At 41.7% G+C, this 27,032-nt stretch overlaps 1 protein-coding gene across 1 annotated transcript in view; it reads left to right on the top strand.

The window, feature by feature from the left end:
* The window catches only part of MAP1B (microtubule associated protein 1B), a 75,101-nt gene that overhangs the window by 40,329 nt on the left and 7,740 nt on the right, over window positions 1-27,032 (top strand). Inside the window, exons 3-5 of the mRNA XM_069776643.1 lie at window positions 11,727-11,809; window positions 15,854-15,994; window positions 20,338-26,899. Of these exons, the coding sequence (XP_069632744.1) occupies window positions 11,727-11,809; window positions 15,854-15,994; window positions 20,338-26,899 (6,786 nt within the window). The remainder of the gene's footprint in view (window positions 1-11,726; window positions 11,810-15,853; window positions 15,995-20,337; window positions 26,900-27,032) is intronic.

The following is a 27,032-nucleotide window of genomic DNA, read 5'->3' as shown; positions in this document are numbered from 1 at the left end:
AGGCAGACTTCTGAAATTATTTTTTTCTAAGATACTCGTTTCAGTGTTTATCCCTTTGCTGCACATCTTGCATTTACATCAGCTTTTCCCTGCTGCTGCTGTGCTCTATTTTTCATATGAAGGTGGGAGTTGCAGTGAACTGCAAGGAAGCATCTGCACAGTGTGCTGCAGAGAAAAGGAAAAACCTCTGAGCAAACTTCTCTTCCCTGGCAGTCAGGATGGTGAGGGCAGAATAATACAGCCAGGACTGCAGCACAGGGAGGTAAAATAGAAGGACATAAAAAGGAGGTTTTAGCAATGTCAACATTTGAAAGGAAATAAAGTACATTTAACTGAAGTTGGTTTTATTTGAAAAATGCAGGAAGGATCTTGGCTACTTGCTTATATTCCATTAAGAAGAAACATAATGCTGATGGTCCCTATCTTGTTTTCAACAGCAGATATTTATAATCAAAGAATCTTTTCCATTCGTCATTGAGCTCAGTGGCAAATTTCCTGTGGAGTGCACTTGGATTTGAGTAAGACTCTGTGTTATTTAATGCAGATTGGCACAATCGTATTTTGTTATAAGAAGTCATTAAAATAAATCTGATGTTTGTTTTCCATAAAAAACAGCCCTTGGAAAAAGTCCCAAGCACTTTTCCTTTGATGCACAAATTTACTTAACTTCTTTAACAGCCAGGTAAATGGTTTTGTCTGTAATGTGAATATACTGGGCACTCAGTATAACAAAAGAACACTTAAGCTTCTAACCAGTCCTGTGAATTATGACATATGGTGCTGTTTGATAAACAGTGGAGTGTGAGGTAATGAGCCACAGAGGTATTGAGAAAGAAATAGTATTTTTTCCAAATAAGGTTTTATTTGGCTATTTGACAGTTAACACTGAGTTGGGATGTGAAAGAGATTCCTTTGCTGAATAAGTGAGCAAAGTTAAAATATCACATTGTGGGGACTACTGCACATAAATTATACTGGGAAATGGTCTGCTCGGTTTAGGATTATTTTAGTTTCTGGGTCCGAGATGTTTTCCAGCGGTGAAAGAAGAAATTTCCTTTTCTAGACAGAGAAGGTTGCTTCTGGAAGAGGTCTGACGTTGCGCAGCTTGCTTTCTCTTCACTGGTTAGCAATACTCCCAAATGCAGGCTCAGACTAGGACTTTCATTGACCTTCAGGACTGATGAGTCAGCTCTGCGTCACTGCAGTCTCCCATCATGGTGCATGTTGGCTGCTAGTTTCTATGCAGTACCGGGGCAATGCACTGTGCAGCTGAAAACTGAAGCTCCAGAACCATGGATCAGTTCTGCGGTGTATCGCAGAGCTGCCCTTGCCATTTACTATGTGTTTAAGATTTAAGGGTAGGAGAGAGATTAATGTGAGACAATGAAGGGATTACAGCCCAAAAATATGGGGCTGACCGTAGTATACATGCCATTAATTTACTAATGTGCTGTTAACAGCTTTTTAAGATTATTACTTGTAATGGAGATGTGTAACTCAAGACAACTGCTTACAGAGAATCTCACAATTGCCTACCTGCCTGCCTCAAATTTATGAAATACAAAAACTGAGGGAGGAAAAGATTACATTTTTTTGCTTTTGCCTAGATAGTCCTGGACAAATTTCTCACAAATTTTGGTGGGTTTTGGTTTCTGTTTTCTATTGCCATTTGTAGAGTTTCAAGGTCTGCAGTGATAAGATTATTATTTGTTAAATGATGTAGATATCTTAATAGCTAGGCAAGTGGTTTATGGAAGAACTTCAGCTCTGGGAAGTAGTTAAAGGTGACTTAGGGGGTCTGTCTGAAAAAAAAATCCATTATGCATAGCTTTTTAAGTTTTCAGTATTTTCTAATGCACACTATAGTGATGTACCTTGCACAACCAAAAGGATTGTGTAGGTGCAGCACTCTGGTTGGTCAGGTTTCTGTTTCTGTATGACCTTGGAAATTGATTCCTTATCTCTATTTTATGGGTTTAGAATTCTTTCACATCTATCACATGTGTTTTAAAGATAAAATTCCTTGTGAAAATAGTTGTTCAGAGATCACGGTGTCTCTAGAATTTTAATCTACAAAACCAATATGTGGAAATATTCCTAAACAAGACTAAAAGACGCATTTCAAGAAGCCATGCTGAACTGTGAATATTTTGGAGGAAGATCCTAAATTTTGTTTATATGCAGCATTAATAAGTGCTATGTATTGCCTTGAAAATAATGGAAAAGAATACAATTTTTATAAAAAGGCTTTAAGGGCAAAACAATTGAAGAAGAAGACATAAAGGTATATATGCAGATTTCCATGTTATAGAATCATAGACTCATAGAATCCTCTTGTCCTATCTCCAGCCACCTGAGAGAAGACACCAGCACCCACCTCACTACAACCCCCCTTCAGGCAGTTGTAGAGAGGGATAAGGTCTCCTCCCCTCAGCCTCCTCTTCTCCAGACTGAACAGCCCCAGCTCCCTCAGCTGTTCCTCATAAGACTTGTGCTCCAGGCCCCTCACCAACTTGGTTGCCCTTCTCTGGACACGCTCCAGCACCTCAATGTGTTTCCTGTAGTGAGGGACCCAAAACTGAACACAGGACTCGAGGTGCGGCCTCACCAGTGCCCAGTACAGGGGAACAGTCACCTCCCTGCTCCTGCTGGCCACACTATTTCTGATACAGGCCAGGATGCCGTTGACCTTCTTGGCCACCTGGGAACGCTGCTGGCTCCTATTCAACCGGCTGTTGACCAGCACCCCCAGGTCTTTTCCACTGGGCATCTTTCCAACCACTCTTCCCCAAGCCTGTAGCATTACATGGGGTTGTTGTGACCCAAGTGCAGGACCTGGCAATTAGCCTTGTTGAACCTTATACAATTGGCCTTGGTCTACCGACCCAGCCTGTCCAGATCCCTCTGTAGAGCCTCCCTACCCTCCAGCCGATCAACACTCCCACCCAACTTGGTGTCGTCCAACCCAACTGTCCGCAAACTTGCTGAGGGGGCACTCGATCCCCTTGTCAGAACCGGCCCCAACACTGAGCCCTGGGGAACACCACTTGTGACCCACCGCCAACTGGATTTCACCCCATTCACCACAACCCTCTGAGCTCGTCCATCCAGCTAGTTTTTTATCCAGCCAAGAGTACACTTGTCTAAGCCATGAGCCACCAGCTTCTCAAGGAGTATGCTGTGAGAGACAGTGTCAGAGGCCTTGCTGAAGTCCAGGTAAACAACATGCACAGCCTTTCCCTCATCCATTAGGCAGGTCACCTGGTCATAGAAGGAGATCAAGTTGGTCAAGCAGGACCTGCCTTTCGTAAACCCATCCTGACTGGGCCTGATCCCCTGTTTGTCCTGCATATGTCATGTGAGCGGTCTCAAGATGAACTGTTCCATAATCTTCCCCGGTACCGAGGTCAAGCTGACAGGCCTGTAGTTCCCTGGATCCTCCCTCTGACCCTTCTTGTAAATGGGCGTGTTGTGGTTTAACCCCAGCCAGCAACTAAGCACCAAGCAGCTGCTCACTCACTCCCCCTCCCCCCATCCAGTGGGATGGGGGAGAAAATCAGGAAAAAGAAGTAAAACTCGTGGGTTGGAAAAGAACGGTTTAATAGAACAGAAAAGAAGAAACTAATAATGATAATGATAACACTAATAAAATGACAACAGTAGTAATAAACGGATTGGAATGTACAAATGATGCGCAGGGCAATTGCTCACCACCCGCCGATCGACACCCAGTTAGTCCCCGAGTGGCGATCCCCCACCCCCACTCCCCCCAGTTTATTTACTAGATGTGATGTCACATGGTATGGAATATACCCCGTTGGCCAGTTTGGGTCAGGTGCCCTGGCTGTGTCCCCTCCCAACTTCTTGTGCCCCTCCAGCTTTCCCGCTGGCTGGGCATGAGAAGCTGAAAAAACCTTGACTTTAGAGTAAACACTACTTAGCAACAGCTGAAAACATCAGTGTTATCAACATTCTTCTCATACTGAACTCAAAACACAGCACTGTACCAGCTACTAGGAAGACAATTAACTCTATCCCAGCTGAAACCAGGACAGGGTGTCACATAGGCAAGCACATTGGCAAGTGCTTATGAGTGCAACAGTCTTCTAGCTGTCTCTGAAACCTCTCATTTCAAGGTTGGAAGGGTGATTCCTGAGTGAGATGGTGACTTCAGGTAAATGAATTGTTGGTGAAAGCCCATGTCAGACGCTTGGGATGGGATGGGGTGTTGGCTTCTCAAAGCCACACTGACTATAGCTGTGCTTTTGAACAAGGCAGTTCTCATGACTAGGGACATTGCATGGCCTTCCAGCCATCACTCTTCCCTCTCTTTCTGACCAGATATTAAACTGCTCTGCTATCTAAACACTCCTTTTTTTCCATTCCTATAATTACAGGTGATCATTTCTTGGAGTAGGGTCATAAAGCTGCACTCACCTGTTTGCAAAGCATAATTCCAGCTGTGCCAGTTCAGATTTATGTCCTTTGCTCGCCATCCTGTCATTGAAATTACAGTGCTGCCAAATAGTGGTGGACAGGGCTTCCAGGGTTTGAGCTTTATCCACCATGAGGATTGTAAATGACACAGGCCAACAAAAGAACAGAAATGGGAGAGTTCAGAGATAGCCAAGCCTGACCACAGCAACAATTAGGCATCAAATGGGAAAGCGAAGATTGCTGCCAGGGACCCGCAATCTCTACAACAGCTCGTCAGCATATTGGATAGTTCCCCCAGAAATATGAAATCTTAGGGATTGGGAATAATAGGTTATTGTAGGATGGGTAAGGAATGTTTGGTTCCCTGATCAAAGAAGGATTCCAATAATTAAAGACAGTCACTCACTTCAAGAAAAGGCTTGTCTTTTTCCTGTCAGTGGCAGATTTTAATGCTCAATAGCAATAACTTGTAGCTGAACTCATTGAACAGATTAGTGCTGTTGACTGACTACTGGATATATTTTTTTCTTAAGCAAAGTCAAGGGTGAACCCATTTATCAGGAGTATTGGATTCCACTACTGTTTCAAGTCCAATATATAAACAGGAGGTGTATTCTTGTTCTCTTTGACTCTGATTTTATTGAGGTCTTCAGCAATCTTGGTTTTAAATTTCATTCCTGTCCAGAGTCTCAGTGAAATCGATAATGAAATCCCTAGGGTACTTGGTTCAGTTTTTGTGGCTTATCCCCTTTTTGGGAGATAAACCTATTTTAGTTGGCATTAAAAATATAATATAATATAATATATAAACTTCTATTTTTGTTGTGCTTTAGACTGATTTGCTTCAACTTTTTTTTTCAGAGTGCTTTTTGTAGTACTAATTTGCTCAGAAAAGATTTTTAATGCTTTACAGTCCTTCATAGAGCCCTGAAATTGTAAACCATCAAGAATTATGTGAAAAATACTGTTTCTGAAGGTGAAAAATGACAGCTGAGGATAATGATTTGCCCTTGACAGTAACAGATGGGAGTGAAAGGGCAGCAGTTTGCTTCCACCTGATAAATGGCTGTATTTTGACAGCAAATCAGATGTCACATGAAATTGGCAAATAGGGCAAGAAATCAATATTTAGTGTGAAAAGTTGATATAATTAGTCTTTTGATCAACAGGGTGTGTGAAAACGTGTTTTAATGTCTTGAATTTACTTCAGGAGATTTCAGTGGGAATGAGTCGCAGAGCAGTGAATTCCACTGTGATCACTTGTAGTTCCTGGAGCAGCTCCTAGCACATCTCAGTTCATAAGTCTGGAAGTATTGGAGATTAAAGTTTAAGGCAGAAGATATGAATCCAGCTATGAATATTAGTGCAAACAGGTCAGCTTACTTTCCCTCACTGCTGTTCAAGAGTCCTGAGCAAGGATTGGTGAACTGGGTTTGTGTATAGTAACTGGAGGCTGAATCTTGCAGTTACTGTTCAGGCTCTGTCATCATCCTCTCTCTAGCCTTCCACTTTCAGGGCTTTATTATTACCTGGAAGTATAAACCCAAATGAGATCTGACGGATCTTATCCAAGAACTAAAATGAAATTATATGCAACTAGCCTTATTTCCTTAAATAAACGTGAGCTTAAGAATCCTAAAATATAATATGCTGCAGGACATTGCCTCTCAGGACTTGTAGTTTATAAATTGTTGAAAGTCAGATGTGAGTAGGAAAAATGTTTTAACTATCACCAGGCTGCAGCTGAACCACATGAAATTTGAATATGAATTCCATTTATGCAGGGAGAGGGAGAAGATAAATGCTTCCTGCAGAGTCACAACAAGGTTCAGTATTCCAGCAGATCAGATGCAAGGAAGATTAACCTAACTTTGTGGAAACAACACGTAATTCTCTATAAAAAGCATGTAACATTAGATATGAATCTGAACTAACCATTGTGTTTGGAGCAAGCAGGTTTAAAGAATTACAAGGAAAACAGTCACACTTTGCAGTCAGTGTCACTATTCTAAATCTTTGTCACCATCAGAGGGCTCAGCAATGTTAGTAGAGCTGACTTTTTGTTCACAGCTGTCATGCCAACTCAGTATCCTTGCAGGTATGGATTTTATTTTCACCTAGAAATGTGTAAAGTACTCCAATATTTGTACAAATATAAGAGTTCTTGCTGGAAAAACTGATTATACTTTCCTTGCACCCAGCTTAAATTTAAGAAGTCATTGGGCTGAATTGAGCCCTGGAGGCAGTGAATCTATTTTCTCTGATGTAAATGGAGTTATACCTGTCTTATGCACTCCCCATCATGTCACCTGATGGGGACTGACTGATTAGCCTCTACAGCCCCCAGCATCACCTGCAGGGCTTTCAAAGCATGCCTGGAAGGGGCTTTCTGAAGTTCTGCTCTTGTAGTCCAGTGCCTGGACTTTATACAGTCATTTCTCCATCAAGTCTGCAAATCATTTTCTTCTTGCTTGCAGATACAGAATTCCAGATTTTTACAACATCAGAATTTGCTTTGGCAACTCTGTAAAACCCACCACCTTGCTTAATGCTGTACTTACCTATTTCTCCAGCTTGCAGTTTAGGTCAGCAGGAAACTTAACGTGCTCTGGGGGCCTTGTTTCCATGGAGAAGGTGAAGGGGATGGAGTGCTCCATACCACTTACACAAGATTTCTTCAGATAATTGATAATCTGCTGTAAAAGGGGATCTTGATCCTTTCTTCTCGGTCTGGAATCGTTGCTGCAATGTACTGCCTCCAGGTTGACAGTGGGAAGGTGTGGGGGCTGGTCACAATTACAGCAGTATTTGACAGTTTATGCCTATTGATCTTTGTGTTGAAAACAAGGAAAAAGATATTTATTCAGCTAGTATAAGAAGTAGCAACCATTAGATGACCAGTCATCCAGAACTCTGAATACTGTGTTGATAACATAGAACAATCATGCTGAACACAAGGTTAACACATCTTTTTTGGAGGACAAATTTGAAGTCGCCACTAGAAAAAGAAGGTGAAAAAATGAGCAGTTTGAAGTTATTTAAAATGTATGGATTATTGCATTACTGTTGGCTAGGCAAAAAAGCTCCTTTTTTCCAAAGAAATTTATTGCTTTAAATGTATCATGTGCAAGGGATATGATAACCTTCCAATAACCTTCATCAGACATGGTAAATCTGAAACAGATGTCATTGAGATGATCCTTGAACATCAGTTATTGTTTTCCAGCATAGTGACTGACAAACCCCAGTACTGTCTTTCAGAGTCTTAGCAGCTTGAAGACCGTGCTCCATCTTGTTCAGTGGTCAAGACTTTTGTTGTGTTCCTCAAGCTATTTGTTACTCCTGGTTTTGCTCAAGTCGTATTTTCTTCTACCAAACTAATTAAATGTAAAACAGTGTCTGATTTGCCCATGCTTTGACCTTTAGTGCTTGGATGCATAGACACGGAGTGTAAAACCCCTCCTCTCTTCCCCCACCTTGCTTCCAAGCCACCTATATATTCACATGTACAAAATCCTTAGCTGGTAATGTTTTTCAGTCATCTAGCTCTTGCTTATCATGGATGTAAAGGCAATGAGGACTAAAGCTTTTAAGATGTTACTATGGGTGGATATCAATAAACAGAGTATTGTCCTGAGTAGGAATTAAAATACACCAAGCCTTTCCTGCCATCTATACCCAGAAATGTTGAGGAAAAAGGTCGCACATTGCTGCTTCTCAAACACAGCATTGCCCTGTTGGGAAAATGTCTTTTCCTCAGTGATTTTATTTGTTAAAGATTTCTTCTCAGAGTTGAAGAAAGAACTCTAGGAATGGATGTTTTATGGTTCATTTTGGAGGGTTTTTCTCCCTTCAATGTCCAGAAATTCCTTCATAAGATAGGGGCAGCTGGGGGGTGGGGGTGGAGGCTGGGCGCTGGAGCTACTTGCAAGTGTAGAGCACTGAACGTTTCCAGCTTCAGAGTTCATTGCCTACTCATGGCTTGTGGGAAGTTTCGTTACCAAGCCTTGCAAGCTATGCCACCTGCTAATGCCACCCAGCACGGTGACTGGTGTAACACAGCAGTCCTGTCTTCTGACAGTGAAACAATACTTTAAGTTCTTTACAATCAAAAAGAAAAGATGTTTGAAGTTGGCAAAAAGTTGTGTTTGAATGCCAGCCCAGGTGTCAAATAGTTATCTTCAGGGAGACGGTATTTTCCCTTCACCTTCTCTGCCAAGAATCATCACAGGAAAGATTTCACAACTTCCTCTAGTGTTTACTTTCTGTGGAAATGGCATTGATGGGGAGCAAGTGAGTGCTGGTGTCCATTTGGGGTGGCAGGAAGGGCTGATGGGAACCCCTCTACTGAGTAGCTTGCTGCCTACAGCATGCACCCCCATGGGCTGGTGTTACACAGGCATGCCCAGTAAGAAGTGGGTCAGTAGAGATCCTTGGTTAAACAAGATTTGAAGGAGAGCTTGCCTTTTTTCCCTTGCCATTCATTTATATTTTGTGTTTGCACGAATTTAACATAGTCACTGTTAAAAGTGGGCCCCATGATCATGCTTCTTGGTTGGCCTGAAAAGATCAACTCTGTAAGTTAGAAATCTGTTCAGTCACTTCTCTAGGAAATGTTACTGACACCATCCCCATCTCAATAATCCTGCTATAAATGTCATTCATTGATATTTGACCAAGTAGGGGAGCAATAGGATCCTATGTTCTTAGGAACTGGGATGATGCATGTGGAAATCACACTTTAAGAAATTGCCACATGCTGTTTGCTTCTCCTCTCTGTTCTGGTTCTGAATCAAACAGCTGCCAACCAAGACTCTTTATTCATATCTGGTTTTAATTTGAAGCATTACTTCAAAAAAATCAAGGATGAGCAGACACCTTAGATTTCTTCCAAACATGATTAATATTTATTTCTGAAAGTCTTTAGATAGGACTTGCTTTCCAGAAACTATAGTCCAAAGTGGGTGCTTTGAGTCAGATGGACACTATGCATCTTTGTCTAACATTGCATGTGGCTAATCGCATTTCTTTTCTACCTGTGTTTAATGTGTTAATGTCTAATCATATATGAAGCTTAGTCTGGCCTGAAGCAAAGTGTGTGCTCTGTGTCACCAACTATTGAGTGAGAAATTTCTGTGGCAACTAAAGGACGATGATTTCTTTTGTTTCCTTACCAACAGTAAAGACTAGATTCAATAAACTCTGCTGAATCTCTTAACTTGAGGGAAATCTGCAGAATAACTAAAATATCAGATTGCAGAGCATCTTCTGAGGGAGTCTCTGGTAACAGAGCCATCTGGATATTTTACTGAATGTAGCCTTATATATGCATTCCTGTTAGGCAAGGAAGCAGAGCTATAAAAATAAATTGAGTTACAAAGGGTAATGCCAGAACTGGATGCTGCAGAGGCAGACCTGCACTCCTCCCCTTTTGTAACATACAGTCTGTCTCCATTCAAAGAAGTATAGCAAAAAAAATAGGTGTTAAGAAAACAAGGTTTCTTCAAACAACTTAGATTATTATCCACAAGTGTCTAGGCACTGTCATGCACAAGACAGTAAACTGCAACACTATCTCACATTTTACTTGAGAACATTATTATTCTTTTTCCTTCTCCTTCACTTTCTATCATTTGATTGTAAGCTCTTACTCTTATAAATGCAGAGCTTCCCCAGAGCAACAGCAAAAGACGCAGCACATTGTGAGCTCGGTGGGTGAGGAGGAGGAGAGAGGGCAGGAGGGGTGCAGGCAGGGCAAAGAGGAGGGGGCCATCACTGGCGGAGGCAGGGCTTTCTGCCTGGGTGGGGGGCTGCCCGGGGAAGGGCCAGGGGCAGCGCCAAGACTGATGTGGGAAAGGCTGGCTGCCCACCCTCTCAGACTGCCCCACACTGCCTGGTGCTCTCCGGGATGCAGAGCTCCTTTCAGCGTGGCCCTTCTTGGCCTCGTTATTTTATGTGTGTTTACAGGGAAGCTTTTCTAAGTTGGCAAATGGGTGACTTGTTCTGTGTCCCTTGTACTTCCTTTTAAGTGCAATTAATTCTTTTAATTGATTAATATTGCACGGAGCAGTTTGCTCGGAAGGCACAGGTCTTCTGTTTTTTTGGACCAATTACCAGTCTGGATTTCTGAATGACAATACAGCTGCTAATTAATCTCACTGCAGTTCTCACAGAAAGAGAGCCTGATAAGAACTTGCAATTAACATAAGGGAAAAAAAAAAGTCAAGAGTCCTGTTGTGATTTTCTGGCACCCACTCCAGATGAATATCGCTATTAAATACAGAGACAGACTAACTACTAAGCATGAAAGCCAGTGGGCTGCAAGGCTGCTCCAAACACGCCTGGACGTTATTCATTCAGGAGCTAGCTGTTATTTGTACGCCTGTTCACTCTTGTTGCCTAATACTGCTTGCTACAGTTTTTGTAAGCAAGAGGAAGATGAAGCAGGGCAGCACAGCAAGTGTCTGACCATCCCCATAGGGAATCTCTCCCAGTGTCCCAGTGTTAATCGATATTAGCAGAAGGCTGAAAGGGGAGTGTGGCAGGGTGGGTCCCAGATTTCACCAGGTTCGTATGGTGTGGCTGGGGACCTGGGATCTGTGTGGGGTGCTGTCTGGCTCGGGAGCGCTCCCACAGTGTGTGACAGGGAGCACGCGATGTTGGTGGTGGTGGGCAGTGGGGACACCCCTGGGCTCCTTTGCTTGTCTCACAGATTGTGCTTGTTAGCCATGGTGGGCAGCACCGGCATACAGGCAAGTATTCACTTTGCTTCTTGCAGGGGAAGTTTGCAGCCTATGCTGACTTTCCTGCTGCTGCGGCAAAGCTGCTAATAGTTCCTGGAAAAGCTCATTAAAACCACCTGGGCATGTTACAGGGCTGTGTAATCTCAGCTGTATCTGTGGTGTAGATATGTCCATGCAAATAAAGGGCCAGATGCTCAGCTGCTGATGGTTTCTCCAGTCCCTGATCTGCACCAGCTCTGTGAGACCAAGGCAAGTTACAGGGACTCCTCTGGCCAGGCAGAAGGGACAGGACCTGGTGCTGTTGCCAGTTTGTTTTCATTACCTTGAATTTTCTAAAGCGGAGTTTCTGACCCAAAGGACCACATGCCATGGGTGTTTCCGAAGAGATGAGCAGCACAAGCAGTTGCTGTGGCCGGTGTGTGCTGCTCTGGGTGACCAGAGAGCTGTCACACAGCGGGACGTACAACAAGCTCATGGAAAGTGATGGTTTAAACCATGCTGGTTGAATTTAATTTCTTTTTCTTTTTTTTCTCTTTGTGCTTGCAGGTCAGAAGATTCTTCACCACAGAAGTGATGTCTTAGAAACTGTAGTCCTGATCAATCCCTCAGATGAAGCAGTTAGTACTGAGGTAAGTCAGAAATACTTCACTGGGAGTGTCAAAAAAGCTCCATTAAGTGGACAGGGTGAGAGCAGTGAAGCACATGTAGTTGAGATGATTCTTGAATATCAGTTGTTGCCTTCCAGCTTAGTGTCTGACAAACTCCAGTACTATCATTCAGAGTCTTAGCAGACTAAGAGCAGGTCCTAACTGTGGATGAAAGGACATGTTAGGAGCAAACACCATGAAAAACATTAGCCATCTCTTGATTTTCTCCATTTTTTCCCAGACTCCTGACTAAACATTAGAGGCATAGGACAGAAACACACCTCTAATCCCAGCACTCATTTTCTGATAATGCACCAAATTTCCTTCTTGATGAAGTAGAGGCAGCTGTGGTGAAACTGCATCTGCTTTTCTTCTGCTCCTCCATAGTTTGGTAGCTTTGGATGCTTATTTTACACAAGAAGAAAGTGCCTGAAGGTGCCCTGAGACAAATTTAGGTCTTTGAGAAGAATTACCAGCTATGTAGTGGTGACTCTAGGCTGATCCATCTGTTCTTCAAAAGCATGTGAGATGATCAATGGACTCCGGACAGTGCCCCAGAAGAAGACTGCCAATTCCTCATGAACTCACCAGAGTAGAGTCAAAGAACTGAGCATGTAGCTCAAAGACAAAATTGACAAATTTAGCTAGTGAGACTGAAGGTTGAAAAAATAGGGATAATTGCATTGCTAGCCTGTGCTGGGAAGCTCTGACACAGTACCATTTCTGTTGAGAAATGAAGCAGCTCTTCTTGTAGTACATAGTGAAAAATCCATTTTGTTACCAGCCTTAAGTGATATTAAACACAAACAGGAGGAAGGACTCTGAAACAGGTGACATTTCTGAAGTTGTAAAAGTTTAAATAACTAAGTCACTTCAGTAAATGGCAGCTCATTCACTAAAAAACTATGCATGAAAATCTCTTACAAGGCATTAGAGGTACTTGGCAAGGAGCAAGGGTGTCAGCTGGGTAGCAGCTCTTAGACATTCAGAGTAAAAAGCTATAAAGTGAGTGTGTGTGGAGGGGGGGAAGAGCCAAAGGAACTGCCAAAAGTAGGGAAATGCCATTTCTGTCGCTGTTGCTCATCATACCTTTGATGGATGACCACATGGAAGAACACAATCTGAGGCCCATTAATGACTTCTGAACCCTGGTTTTACTCCTTTGGCTCTGGAAGATGTTTGGCTAGGTTACTGTTAATTTCCTCTTGCTAGACTGTGGGAGGCAATCTTTACTTCACTTTCATCTTGGCAAACTGGTCACGGCCAGAAGTTACAAGCTGAGATTTACCTTGGCTGGCTAAGCAAGACTCTGACTGGAGACAAGCCAGAAAAAGACAGTAAGAAAGAGGCAGGAGAATTAAATCAGAGGTTGGAATAGACATGCTCTGCCCATTATGGCAAACAGAAAACTTTGTTTCATGTATCAAGAGATTTACAGGTTGCATCTGGAGAAACAGTGATATACCATGGAGCTCTGACTTCACCAGAAGAGGAACTTGAATGTCTCCATTCAGGAAAAACAAAGGAAAAATATATTAAAAGAAATTCCTGCTAATAGCCATAGTGGTGGTAGTCTGGGCATGGTTCTTCCCAAAGCTCCAGTCATGTTCTGTCAAATGCCAAAATACCTCCCAGAAGAGAGAGGCCCAAAGGGAGAGAGGCTGTAGTTTCCCAAAGACAACAAATTTCTGAAACCCCCATGAACAGTTACTTCCTTCTGAAGAAGACCCCACTCCATTGCTCTAACACTCCTGCAACTGTACCTAAGTCTGGGAAACCACTGCTGATGCTCCTGTCTCTGTTCATATTCCACCTTTACCTCCGTTTTGACTGAGGCTACATCTTGCTATTAGCTTTCTTCAAGCGATTTGGGAATTTAACCAAGGTTAAAGCTGAACAGAATCATCACCTTGCAGTATTTCTTCTGAAATGGAGTGGTCTTGAAATCAGGAGATGAACTTCTGGTAGTCCTTTGGGAAGCCTTGGTTATAACCAGACACAGAATTTATGTGTCTCTTGAAGGTCTTCCATGTGTATCATACATTATGCTCCGTAATCTGCAAGCATTTATTTACTTTTTTTTTCTTGCCAGAGTTTGCTAGCTCTGCAGAATGTATTTCATCATCAATTAATAAAATAGGTTGAAGGGGAATTATTTGTCAGTCACATATCTGTGATTCACAAGTCAGGAAATAATTTTGCTGTTGGAAAACCTGGTGAGTTTACACATAAGTTGGCAAACTGCCCGACACTGCTGCCAGCAACAAGAGAAAACACAGAAGAGGAAGCCAGTTCTTTTATGGTTTTAATACAGCTAAAACAGACAAGATTACAGAAACACACATCAGACAGCCAGCTGCACTTATCTATATTTTAGTCTGAAATAGAAATAGATACACTCGATCCGGCAGGGATATTGCTGAATTTGTAATTATTTAGTGCAATTAGTGACAGACCAGTATTAGTCCTGCATTTAATTAAAGGAACTTTCTGCTGCTCAGCATCAGGGTCACTTATTTAATAAAATAACAATGAAAATCTGGTAGACTTGGGATCTTCTTTTGATGCATACTCATCAGTGCCTTTTTTCTACTTGTACTGAAAACTCAAATTGTTCAGCAGAGATTCAGGTTGAGCCTTCCTGGCTCAGCCTCCCTGGCGTAAGTGGGAATTCTTTAGAACAACTGATTGCTTAACAATCAATATAAAAATTTGAAAGCATAGCTTGCTAGGAGAGCTGAGGTGATTATGTCATCTCCATGGAGATAGAGCTTGGATGCAATATCATGTGGTGTTGTTCCAGATGGACTCTGCTCATTTAGTTTAATATGTAGATAGCCTTGTTCTGGAATCACTATTCTGGTTTAACTTAATCCCTCCTTAAACAGAGGAATTAGTGCACTTGAAATTCATACCTTACCATAAGCTGAATTGAATTTTCAGTGTTGGACAACACTTTTGAAGTATTTGCAAAAAATTTACTCAACAGTACAGAATCTTACACAGGTTTTGTTTAGTTTTATTCTTAAATTTAAGTTGAATTCAGCCAACAGAAGTATACTGAATATATGGATTTCTCTTAGCATGGGAGTAAATCTCCCCCTTGGGGGGAAACAGGAATTATTGGTAGTTGTAGTGAGGGTCAAGTAAAGTAACAAGCATCTACTTTAAAACAGTTAAGAGTTATTTAAAAATGCAGAAGGTTATTTCTCAGTAGTAGACTCATTTGTGCCATCAGGCATCCACTTAATTTACTTTTATATTGAAATTATATTTATTATTCATTATATATTATATATATTATTGTATTTATATTGAAAAAGGTCTTGGGCTGGCACACTTCAAAAATTTACAGTGTCCATAGTTAGTGACATCATGAGATGTAAACCGTGCATATGAGTGTATCTGAGTGCTTGAAGTTCAAGTTTATGATTATGGTGAAACAGAATTGTCCCTTGACCTTCTAGATGATTCAGTTTAGAACAGAATGACAGTCTAAATATGACACTTTAATGTGTGATTTGTGGCTGTAACTTTTCAGTCATGTTTTCACAACTGAGAGGCAAGTAATGCTGTACTTTAGGAAAGAGCAGCCTTCCAAAACCTGAGTCTGACACATGCAGTTGTCTCTCATTAGCACATGGAACACAGCTTACCAAGGCTGTCCTGATACAGTGCTGTTAAAATTCACTGAGTTACATAAAGAATATGTTTGTTAATTGAAAATATATTTTTTTCATTAAAATTTTATTCCGTTCTCCTCCTTGCTCTTTTTTCCATGTCATTAGTTTGGTTTATTCATCAGACCTTCTCTCTAATTGCTTCTTGTCCCTCCTTTTTTTCACTTTTGCACCTTTCTCATTGTCTTTTGTAAACAGCACTATAACTTAATAATGTTTCGTCAGTCCTGGGCGACTCTGGTGCAAAATATGTTTTAAAGTACGAGAGAGAAACTGCACATTCTCAGCAGAACATAGAAACACATGGTAACTCCCATTATTGATACATTTCTCTCCTTCACTCTAGGTGCGCTTAATGATCACAGATGCTGCAAGACACAAGCTCCTTGTACTAACCGGACAGTGCTTTGAAAACACAGGAGAACTCATTCTTCAATCAGGGTCCTTCTCCTTCCAGAACTTCATTGAGATCTTCACAGATCAGGAGGTGTGTTTAGAAAAGTGTCTTCTGTACATTGTCAGGTGATGGAAGAGGTTTTTAGAAGGTTGAAAATGGCCCTCTGTGTTGTTAGAGTTAGCACTGGCAGCCTGATGCTGATGCTCTTTACTATTCATTATAGGCTTTCTTTCAAAACATTTGTTTAGTTTACTTTAGATTTGATATAAATTGCTTAACAAAAGAATTAAATTTTAATTTGGGGATTTAAATTGTAACTTCCAGAAATAGAAAATCAAGGAAACTTTTGACAATGGAAGGAGGTAGTGCTGTGTTTAAAATATACAGGTTGTTTATCTAAGGTGCACATACAAAGCAGACAAATGGAACTTGACACCAGGTTCTTGCCTGGTGGCAGCTAAGTAATAGGTGACATTAAATAAGACAGAGGCTGTCTGTTGGAAAAACTGTAGTTTTTTGCACCACCTACCTGCTTGGCTTCTTTATAGTAGTGTTTAAAATCTGGCCAGTGAAATCTGTAAATCTTGTGATTTTTACATACCAAAAAGATAAGTAAGAAGTATACTGGTATTTAATGCCATTTGTTTCATGACTTGTTATTTTGCTGTCTTGCTTAATGTACTGTGTCTGAAAGCTCCCATAGGCCAGGAACCCATAGTAAACAAGCTGTCACACTTAATTTGGCTGCTGTGTAAAGTATATATTTAAATAAACTATATGGCTGCATCCCTAGGAATTTAGTTTCCAAAATTAATTAGGAGCAAGTCAGTGGAGTGAGATCTGAAACTTCAGCACTGAAAAAGCAAAGTTTGCATGAGCTCCAGCGTGATCTTATTGTGTCCCTTTGGTCCTATTCTCAAAGCCTCTTTGTTCAGCATACAGTTGTAGGGCTGGGGAAAGAGCTGGATTCCTGCTCTCTGGAACACGCATGATGTGTAAAACTCACTGGCAGTTCACAGAGTTACTTTTTTATGAAATTGCATACCCAAGCTCCTTGTACCTCTGGCTAATTAGCGACACATAATTACTTTATGACTACATGCAAAACTAGGGCTAATCCTACCATTACTGTTAGGAAGTGAAATTGTTGGCTGGAAAGCGGAGGGGAGGTGTTTGGCCAGGAGTTACAGTCACCAAGGGTTTGCCACCGTGGTGGGCGTGCAGGGCATGCTCCTGTGGGCTATAAGCAAGGCTCACTTGGCTCGTATCTGCGGCTGGCAGCAGGCTCACCAGCCAGCCAGCATGGCTTTTTGACAGTCTTGGCTTCCAGCTTATTTCTTCTGGAGCCTTGGGCTTCTACAAGATTTCACAAAAGCAAAGAAAGATTGCATTTGCCATACTGCAGTCTGTGTATGCGACATTTTTTAAAGGTCCCATTACTGGAAGTTTTTAGGTGGGCTACAAATTGGAAAAAAGTTTACAAAAAAGGGCTAGAAAAAAGTGGCTAGTGTATTTCCAAGTGGTGATCAGAAGAAAGAATTCCTGTTCTGTCCTGACCCTGGTGGACTTGGCAGTGTGAGGTTTATAGTTGGACTCAATGATCTTAAGGGTCTTTTCCAACCTAAGTGATTCTATGATTCTATAAGCATGTAAGGTTCGATGAGTACTGTGTAGAGTTGGTGTTTCTCTGCCCATTTTTACTTTGCTGGACCAAACCTGAACTATGGCCAAGGAATGTGCTTACAAATAAAGAAATACCCTTTGGGGGATACTCTTAGAAAGTCTAATTCAGAAATCCATCTCTAGCATGCAGAACTCCCTGCAGGCAATGCCTAGAAGTGTTTTCAAGGTGTTTTCAACCTCTCCTGTGCCAGAAGATTGAAGATGTCCCATTCCATGGCCTCTGCAACAACAGCTAGCAGAGGAAAACCTTTCTTTTTACCTTTGTGGTCCAACATAGGAAACAATCTTGTGCTTTCTCTGAGCAGCAAACTTGCTGTTTGCCTTCACTAGCTCTGACACCTTTAAAACTCAAGGATTCCTCAACAGATTTCTCTCAGTACTTGAAAAGATGATCAGCTTCACAGATACATTTCTGTGCTCCCAGAGTGACTGAATCCAGGGAAGAGAAGGAGCAGTTACATATCTGTGTTATCAAATAGAGTAAGCAGTGGAACTGTCAATATCTTTGGTGTCACCATTTGAAATGCAAATACATTGAGGCCTTTTCAGGGGCAGTCCTGAACTTGCTATTCCTAAGAGATACGAGCTACATGTGGAATGATTTTTCTCCAACTTTTCATTGGCCTGCGCTACCAGTGGCTTAACACTGTCTGCATTATGTGTGCCAACTTTTAGGAGCAAAGTCAGTCAGAATTTAGGAGTATGAAACAGAAATCCAGATATGGTATAATATAAACTGGAAAGGACTAACCCCAAACCTTGTTCCAAGTATATTCATTAGCCCAGTGTATTACTGTATGATTTTTTTTAATCTAGCCAGAAAATTGGCCCTACATTAGAAGCAGTCTGCAGTCAAGTTATCTCCTTATGTGTGCAACAGACTTGGTTTTATTCATCCAGAGGAAGTGATCTTTTACTTCTTTTGTCTCTTCCTAATAATGTATTTTCAACCCCAATCAGAGACACAGCATAAGGAGTACACTTGAGATCCTAAATCCATTTCAGAGCTGTGGTCTGTGCTGCCCTTCTTTTCTAATTTCTGCAATAAACAACAGGAATGGTTCTCCTGTTTTCCTTATCTTTCATCCTTTTCAGCCTTTTCTCCTTTTATTTTGTTTTGCTTTGTTTTTTCCTTTGCTCCTTTTCAGACAAAGCCATATCTGACATATGGGTGAGATTTATTTATAGTCCTGTCAAATGGCTTGGATACTAAGTAAGGCTGACAAAGAAAGATAGAAAATATTATTTTCTGCTTTATGTAGGTATTGGTTGATTTATTTTTCTTTGGATGACAGCCACTGCATCTTTGTTGAGTTTTATTTCTGGTAAATGCCGAAAATAAATTACGTAACACAAGGAAAGGAAGGGAGACAAACACACATGGAGGCCTAAAGAGCTCTAGTGCAATCAAACATCATTAATTTTTTATATATTCATTTATTCTGCTGATTCAGCTTGTGGTCCAAGACTTTAAAATTATTCAGCTGTAGCATAACCTATATCGTCTTTATGAAAACTGTTCTCACAGCTTGAACTGACACTTGAGTCTCTGCAAAGAAAGTTGTGGTATTTTGCATGATGATGTGCTGGTATATTTTGCACTGATATTTTATGTCTGAATTACTTCTTTAAAGAAGATGTTTACATAATTTGGTGGTCTCTGTTAAGAGCAAATAGAACAGAAATGGACTACATTAAATCTAACTGTCAGTAAAAAAAAAAAGTCAAATGAAAGTGTCTGTGGAACTGGAAGAAGCTATGAAATACGTCATACTTTTTCATGTTTGCTTGTCTACTAATCTGGGACCATCAAATACTGTTTTTTCATTCAGACTGGAACAGAACAACAGGTCTTCATACTATGGCATAGAACTTCTTTTCTGTGCCTTTATTTCAGCAGCTGGTTTGGTATTAGCACGTTATCGAATACTGTCAAAATTAATGAAGTTATTGTAAATTTCAACTTTTGTGGCCTGTGAGTTTAATATCAAAATAAGGACAAGAGCATTTTTAACCCTAACTCATTTTTCTGGCTCTTTCTTTAGCCCTGTACCTTGTAGTCTCAAAATTACAAAATTTGTCGCTGTTTGCATTTCTGAAGCAGTAGCTCATTTCTTAGTGTTCTGAAAAACTCCCCTGCAGTCAGTCGTGCTAATCTGGGAGCGGTGCTGGCTTTTCAGGAAGCAGCCTGCAGAAGGAACTGCAGTAATGATGGTGTGGTGGAATATATCCCATGAGAGAAGGGGTAAGGAAGGCGGCTGCCCCTGGGAGGATGCTGGCCTCCTCTGAGTTGCAGTCACTTTCTGCCGGTTAAGAGAATGTGCTTGTCCCTTAGATATTTGGCTGGTTCTTCTGGGTGGACTGGGGCAGCAGGGAGACTCAGGAGACAATGGTAGACATAATGGCAGCTCTGGCAGTGTTAGCCTCATAGTCCTCATGCCCTCTCAATATAAAAGCTTGTACTATCCTCCTATAAAGGGTGGAGGAGGGAAGGGGGAACCTTGGAGTACTGTCATCCTTTGGGCAATGGGGACCAGGAATAAGGTCCTTCTTTGTATTTAAAAAAACACAGTAGTAAACTAACTGTGGTAACAGGTTCCTTTAGCTTCTAGGATGGGTACTGACCAGTGCAGAAGCAAATGGAAAAGGTGTTATCTATATCTGATCAGGACATATTATGTTCTGACAGTAATTGTCATTAAAAAATGAATTTACATGCATCTTCTTGTGTTTTTGTTTTACAACGCTAGATTGGTGAATTACTGAGCACCACACACCCTGCCAACAAAGCCAGCCTAACTCTTTTCTGCCCTGAGGAAGGGGACTGGAAAAATTCCAACCTTGACAGACACAACCTTCAAGACTTTATTAACATTAAACTCAACTCAGCTTCCATATTGCCCGAAATGGAAGGACTCTCTGAATTCACAGAGTATCTGTCAGAATCAGTAGAAGTGCCATCACCTTTTGACATTTTGGAACCTCCAACCTCAGGAGGCTTCTTGAAACTCTCCAAACCCTGCTGTTATATTTTCCCAGGGGGAAGAGGGGACTCTGCATTGTTTGCAGTGAATGGATTCAACATGCTTATCAATGGAGGATCTGAAAGAAAATCTTGCTTTTGGAAACTTATCCGGCACTTGGACAGGGTAGATTCCATTCTGCTCACTCACATTGGAGATGACAACCTGCCAGGAATTAATAGCATGCTTCAGCGAAAGATAGCTGAACTAGAAGAGGAACAGTCCCAAGGGTCTACTACCAACAGTGACTGGATGAAAAATCTGATCTCGCCTGATTTAGGAGTTGTATTCCTTAATGTACCTGAGAACCTGAAGAACCTGGATCCTAACTTTAGAGTGAAAAGGAGTGTAGAAGAAGCTTGTTTTACTCTCCAGTATTTAAATAAATTGTCTATGAAACCAGAACCTCTTTTCAGAAACTTGGGAAATACCATTGACCCCATCATTTTATTTCAGAAAATGGGAGTTGGCAAACTTGAGATGTATGTGCTTAATCCTGTCAAAAATAGCAAAGAGATGCAATATTTTATGCATCAGTGGAGTGGTACTAACAAAGATAAAGCTGAATTCCTGCTACCGAATGGCCAAGAACTAGACATTCCATTATCCTACTTTACCTCTGTCTCGTCCCTGATTGTGTGGCACCCAGCTAATCCTGCAGAAAAAATAGTCCGAGTTCTGTTCCCTGGAAACAGCACCCAATATAGTATTCTAGAAGGACTAGAAAAACTCAAACACTTAGACTTCCTTAAACAACCAATGGTTACACAGAAAGACCTAACTGGGAACATTGCTAGTCCAGCTGTGAAACAAGCAAAGTTGAAACAACGAACAGACAGCAAGGAGAGTCTCAAGCCTGCTGGAAAGACACCACCAAGCAAGCCTGTCAGAAAAGAGTCTAAAGAAGAAACACCGGAGCCTGCAAAGCCTAGTCTGGCACCAGAAAAGCCTCAGAAGTTGGAAAGCAAAGAAAAAGTTCCAATTAAAAAAGAGAAACCAGCAAAAGTGGAGACCAAACCTATAGTGGCGGAAAAGGACATAACAAGTAAAGAAGAACAATTAGTAAAATCTGAAACTTCTGAAAAACAAACTACAGATGTAAAACCAAAAGTGTCAAAGGAGAAGCCAGTGAAAAAGGAAGTCAAAGCAAAACCTGAAGAAAAGAAAGAGGAAAAAGAAAAACCAAAGAAAGAGGTTTCTAAAAAAGAGGAGAAAACACCCATCAAAAAAGAGGAAAAACCCAAAAAAGAAGAGATCAAGAAAGAAGTTAAAAAAGAGGTGAAAAAGGAAGAGAAGAAGGAAACTAAGAAGGAAGTAAAGAAAGAAGCTCCACCAAAGGAAGCTAAAAAAGAAGGTAAAAAAGAAGAGAAGAAGGAAATTAAGAAGGAAGAAAAAGAAGCCAAAAAGGACATCAAAAAGGTTCCTAAGGAAACAAAGAAGACAGCTACTCCTTCAACTGAAGCCAAAAAGCCAGCAGCAAAGCCTAAACCACAAAAGAAGGAGGAACCTGCTAAAAAAGAAGCAGTACCTGCTGGAAAGCCAAAGGAAAAAGGAAAAGTTAAGACTGTTAAGAAGGAGATCAAAGTCAGTGGAGCACAAGCTGCCCTTGCAGCAGTTGGAGTTGCTGCCACAACTGTAGCAGCTGTAGCAGCTGCAGAAATTACAGCCAGTGGAAAGGAACTTGAAGCAGAGAGATCCCTTATGTCTTCACCAGAGGATTTAACAAAGGATTTTGAGGAATTAAAAGCTGAAGAAGTAGAAATAATAAAAGAAACAAAACCTCAAGTTGCACTTATAGAGGATGAACTGAAACTCACTGGCACAGTACAAAAAGAGGCCTTTGAAGTACAAAAAGAAAAATTAGATAATGAAGGACCTGCTGAGTCCTCTGATGAAGGCATAACTACCACAGAGGCTGAGGGTGAGTGTGAACAGACACCTGAAGAATTGGAACCTGTGGAAAAGCACAGGGTTGATGACAATGAAAAGTTTGAAGATGAGGGAACTGGCTTGGAAGAATCATCCGAAGCAGGAGATTATGAGGAAAAGGCAGAGACAGAAGAAGCTGAAGAACGAGGTGAAGATGAAGAAGAAAAGACACCACTGGACACCACAAAACCATATATGGAGGAAGCAAGAAAAATTGAAGAGAGCTCAGAAGAAATAATGGCTGAAGCAGATGCTAACATTAAAGATGAAAAGTATATTGAAAAGGCAGATTATGAGGCATCAGATGAACGGGCTGAGGAAGACAGGGAAGAAGCAATAGAAAAGGCAGAAACTGAAGAGACTGAAGAAGATGAGGAAGACAAAGCAGAAGACATCAGAGATGAAGAGGAAACTGAAAAAATAGAAGCTGAAGAAGACTATGTGATGGCTGTGGTAGACAAAGCTGCAGAAGCTGGTGAAGTTGAAGATAAATATGGCCTACTTATAATTACACCAACAAAACGCTCAGAGCCTCAGTCTCCAGCAGTTGAGCCAGCGTCTTCTATCCATGATGAGACATTACCTGGTGGTTCAGAAAGTGAAGCCACTGTTTCTGATGAGGAAAATAGAGAAGATCAACCTGAGGAATTCACTGCTACTTCAGGTTACACACAGTCTACCATCGAAATATCTAGTGAACCAACTCCAATGGATGAAATGTCAACACCCCGTGATGTCATGAGTGATGAAACTAACAATGAGGAAAGTGATTCACCCTCTCAGGAGTATGTGAACATTACCAAGTATGAGACATCACTGTACGCTCAAGAGTTTGGCAGGCCTAAACTTTCTCCACTTCCAGATGCTTTTAATGGATTATCTGAAGGCTCCAAAACAGAGGCCACAGAAGGTAAAGACTATAATGCCTCAGCTTCCACCATCTCACCACCTTCTTCATTAGAGGAAGACAAATTCTGCAGATCTGCATTCCAAGATGTATACCGGCAAAAAGAAAGTGAAATCCAAGGCACTGCCAAATTAGAAATCAAAGAACCCTACCAAGAAGATGTTGGTGGAAAACGTAGTCCAGCCAAGAGTCCAGCTGACAGTTTGTCCCCTCCATCTCCTGTTGCCAAAACACCACTGAGTGAACGTAGTGTTAACTTTTCACTCACTCCCAATGAAATCAAGGTCTCATCTGAGCCTGTCCCCATTGCTACATTGCCTGATGTACATCAAGAAGTTGCAGAAGAGCACTGTGCAAGCCCTGAAGATAAAACGTTAGAAGTAGCATCTCCCTCACAGTCTGCTGCCGGTAGTGCTGGCCACACACCTTATTATCAGTCTCCCACTGACGAAAAGTCCAGTCAGCTTCCCTCTGAAACCAGTGAAAAGTCAACAGAAGCTCCTGTTAGCTTTGAATTCAGTGAAGTCAAAGATGAGTCTGCAAAACCCAGAATAAGCCCTATGGATGAGCCTGTGCCAGATTCAGAATCTCCTATTGAAAAGGTTCTCTCACCTCTGCGGAGTCCACCGCTGATAGGTTCAGAGACTGGTTATGATACATTTTTGAGTGCTGATTTAAAGTCTCCCACCAGAGATGATGGAAGTCCTTCTGAGGAGAAACCTGAAAAAGAAAAATCACCTGTTCAGATGAGCCCAGCTTCTGAAGCAAGCTCTGTGGGCCTTTTCCAAGAAAAACAAGATGAAAAAAGCATGGAGTTTATGGTAATTAAGGAAGGCTTCAGCCTAGAGAGGAAAATGGAGGATACAGAACCCAGCAGCTCCCAGTCTTCCCTGGTCTTGGATGAGCGGAAGTTAGCAGGTGATCTCTCACCTACTCAAATAGATATCGGTCAGTTTGGTTCCTTAAAAGAAGATACCAAAATGTCAATTTCTGAAGGTACTGTTTCTGACAAGTCTGCAACTCCTGTTGATGAGGTGGTAGCAGAAGACACCTATTCCCATATAGAAGGAGTAGCTTCTGTCTCTACAGCATCTGTTGCTACTAGTTCATTTCCAGAACCAACTACTGATGATGTATCTCCTTCTTTGCATGCTGAGGTTGGATCTCCCCACTCTACCGAAGTTGATGATTCCCTTTCAGTGTCAGTTGTACAAACACCAACAACTTTTCAGGAAACAGAAATGTCTCCATCTAAGGAAGAGTGCCCAAGGCCAATGTCAATTTCTCCACCAGATTTCTCACCTAAGACAGCAAAATCAAGAACACCAGTGCATGATCACAGATCTCCTGAACAGTCAACTATGTCAGTAGAATTTGGTCAGGAGTCCCCTGAGCAGTCTTTAGCAATGGACTTTAGTAGGCAATCTCCAGAATATCCTACTGTAGGCACCAGTATACACCATATATCTGAAAATGGACCAACAGAAGTAGATTACAGCCCTTCAGATATACAGGAGCCTACCTTTGCACAGAAGATTTCCCCTGTGGAGCAGTCATCTTACTCTCAGGAGAAAGATATTTCAGAAATTATTTCAGTTTCTCAAATTGAAGCTTCATCCTCAACTTCATCAGCTCATACACCTTCCCAGGTAACTTCACCACTGCCAGAGGAAACTTTTTCAGGTGCTGTTCCACCCAGAGATATGTCACTACATTCTTCTTTTACCTCAGAAAAAGTGCAGAGCCTAGGAGAAAAGCTGTCACCAAAGTCTGACCTATCTCCATTAACTCCAAGGGAATCTTCTCCTCTGTACTCCCCTAGTTTTCCAGATTCACCTCCTGCAATCACAGAAGTGGTGTCAGCTAGTCACACACCTTCATTGTCACTGCAGGTGTCCTCTGTCAAAGCATTCGGTTACCAGGAACCCCTAACAAAGCACAGTCCAGAACCTTTACTTAGCCCAGAAAAAGAAGATTCAGAGAAAAGCAGCAGGTCCCCTGAAGAACTTAGTTATTCTTATGAGGCCACAGAGAAAACTACTAGGTCACCAGAGGATATTAGCTACTCCTATGAGGCAGTTGGAAGATCTACTAGATCACCTGAGGCCACAGATTATTCCTATGAGACAACCAGGAAAACTACTAGGTCACCTGAGGCCACAGATTATTCTTATGAGGTGACAGGCAAAACCACCAGGTCACCGGGGGCCATGGATTATTCCTATGAGATGACTGGGAAAACCACCAGGTCACCTGAGGACAAAGATTATTCCTATGAGACAACAGGGAAAACAACCAAATCACCTGAGGCCACAGATTATTCCTATGAGACAATTGGGAAAACCACCAAATCACCTGAGGCCACAGATTATTCCTATGAGAGAATTGGGAAAGCTACCAGATCATCCGATACTATGGATTACTCCTATGAGAGAACAGGGAAAACCACTAAGTCACCAGAAGCCACTAGCTACTGCTATGAGACGACTGGGAGAACTACCAGGTCACCAGAGGCCATGGCTTACTCCTATGAGACAACTGGGAAAGCCTCCAGTTCACCTGAAGCCACAGGTTACTCGTTTGAGACAACTGGGAGAGCCACCAGGTCACCTGAAGCTACCAGCTATTCCTATGAAGCAAGTGCACATTTCACTCCAGGAAAATCGTTAGCAGAGTCCCGTCAAGATGTTGACTTATGCCTTGTGTCCTCTTGCGAATATAAACATCCCAAAACTGAACTTTCACCCTCATTTATCAACCCGAACCCCCTTGAGTGGTTTGCAAGTGAAGAACAGTCTCAAGATCAAGAGAAGCCATTAACGCAATCTGGGGGAGCTCAGCCACCTTCTGGGGGAAAGCAGCAAGGGCGGCAGTGTGATGAAACCCCACCCACGTCCGTGAGCGAGTCTGCCCCATCTCAGACCGATTCAGATGTTCCCCCGGAGACTGAGGAATGTCCTTCCATCACTGCAGATGCTAACATTGACTCAGAAGATGAGTCAGAAACCATTCCGACGGACAAGACAATTACTTACAAACACATTGACCCGCCACCTGTCCCGATGCAGGATCGCAGCCCTTCTCCTAGGCACCCTGATGTTTCCATGGTTGACCCAGAGTCTCTGCCCGTTGATCAGAATTTAGGTAAACCTTTGAAGAAGGACCTCAAAGAAAAGACAAAGACAAAAAAGCAGGGTACTAAGACCAAGTCCTCTTCTCCTGTTAAAAAAAGTGATGGTAAATCAAAACAAGTGGCTTCACCAAAGCCAGCTATAAAAGAATCTTTAGACAAAATTTCCAAAACAACTTCTCCAAAAAAGAAGGAGTCTGCGGAGAAGGCAACCAAAAATATCTCTAACCCAGAAGTAAAGTCTCGAGTGGAAGAGAAAGATAAGGACACCAAGAATGCAGCAAATACAACAACATCCAAGTCAGCAAAGACTGCAACCACAGGTAAAGACAGAGAGCAGTTCCCTAGTGTTAAGATTTTCTTAGTTTTTACAGTGAAGTTAGTTTGCCTTTATATCAGGTAAGCATATGGTTTGCAGCAAACCCCCAAAGAAAGTCCAGGTTTTAAATATAAATC

Source organism: Haliaeetus albicilla, chromosome Z (genome assembly GCF_947461875.1).
Source record: "Haliaeetus albicilla chromosome Z, bHalAlb1.1, whole genome shotgun sequence".
NCBI classification, from domain to species: domain Eukaryota; kingdom Metazoa; phylum Chordata; class Aves; order Accipitriformes; family Accipitridae; genus Haliaeetus; species Haliaeetus albicilla.
This window is presented reverse-complemented; position numbering and strand designations above follow the sequence as displayed.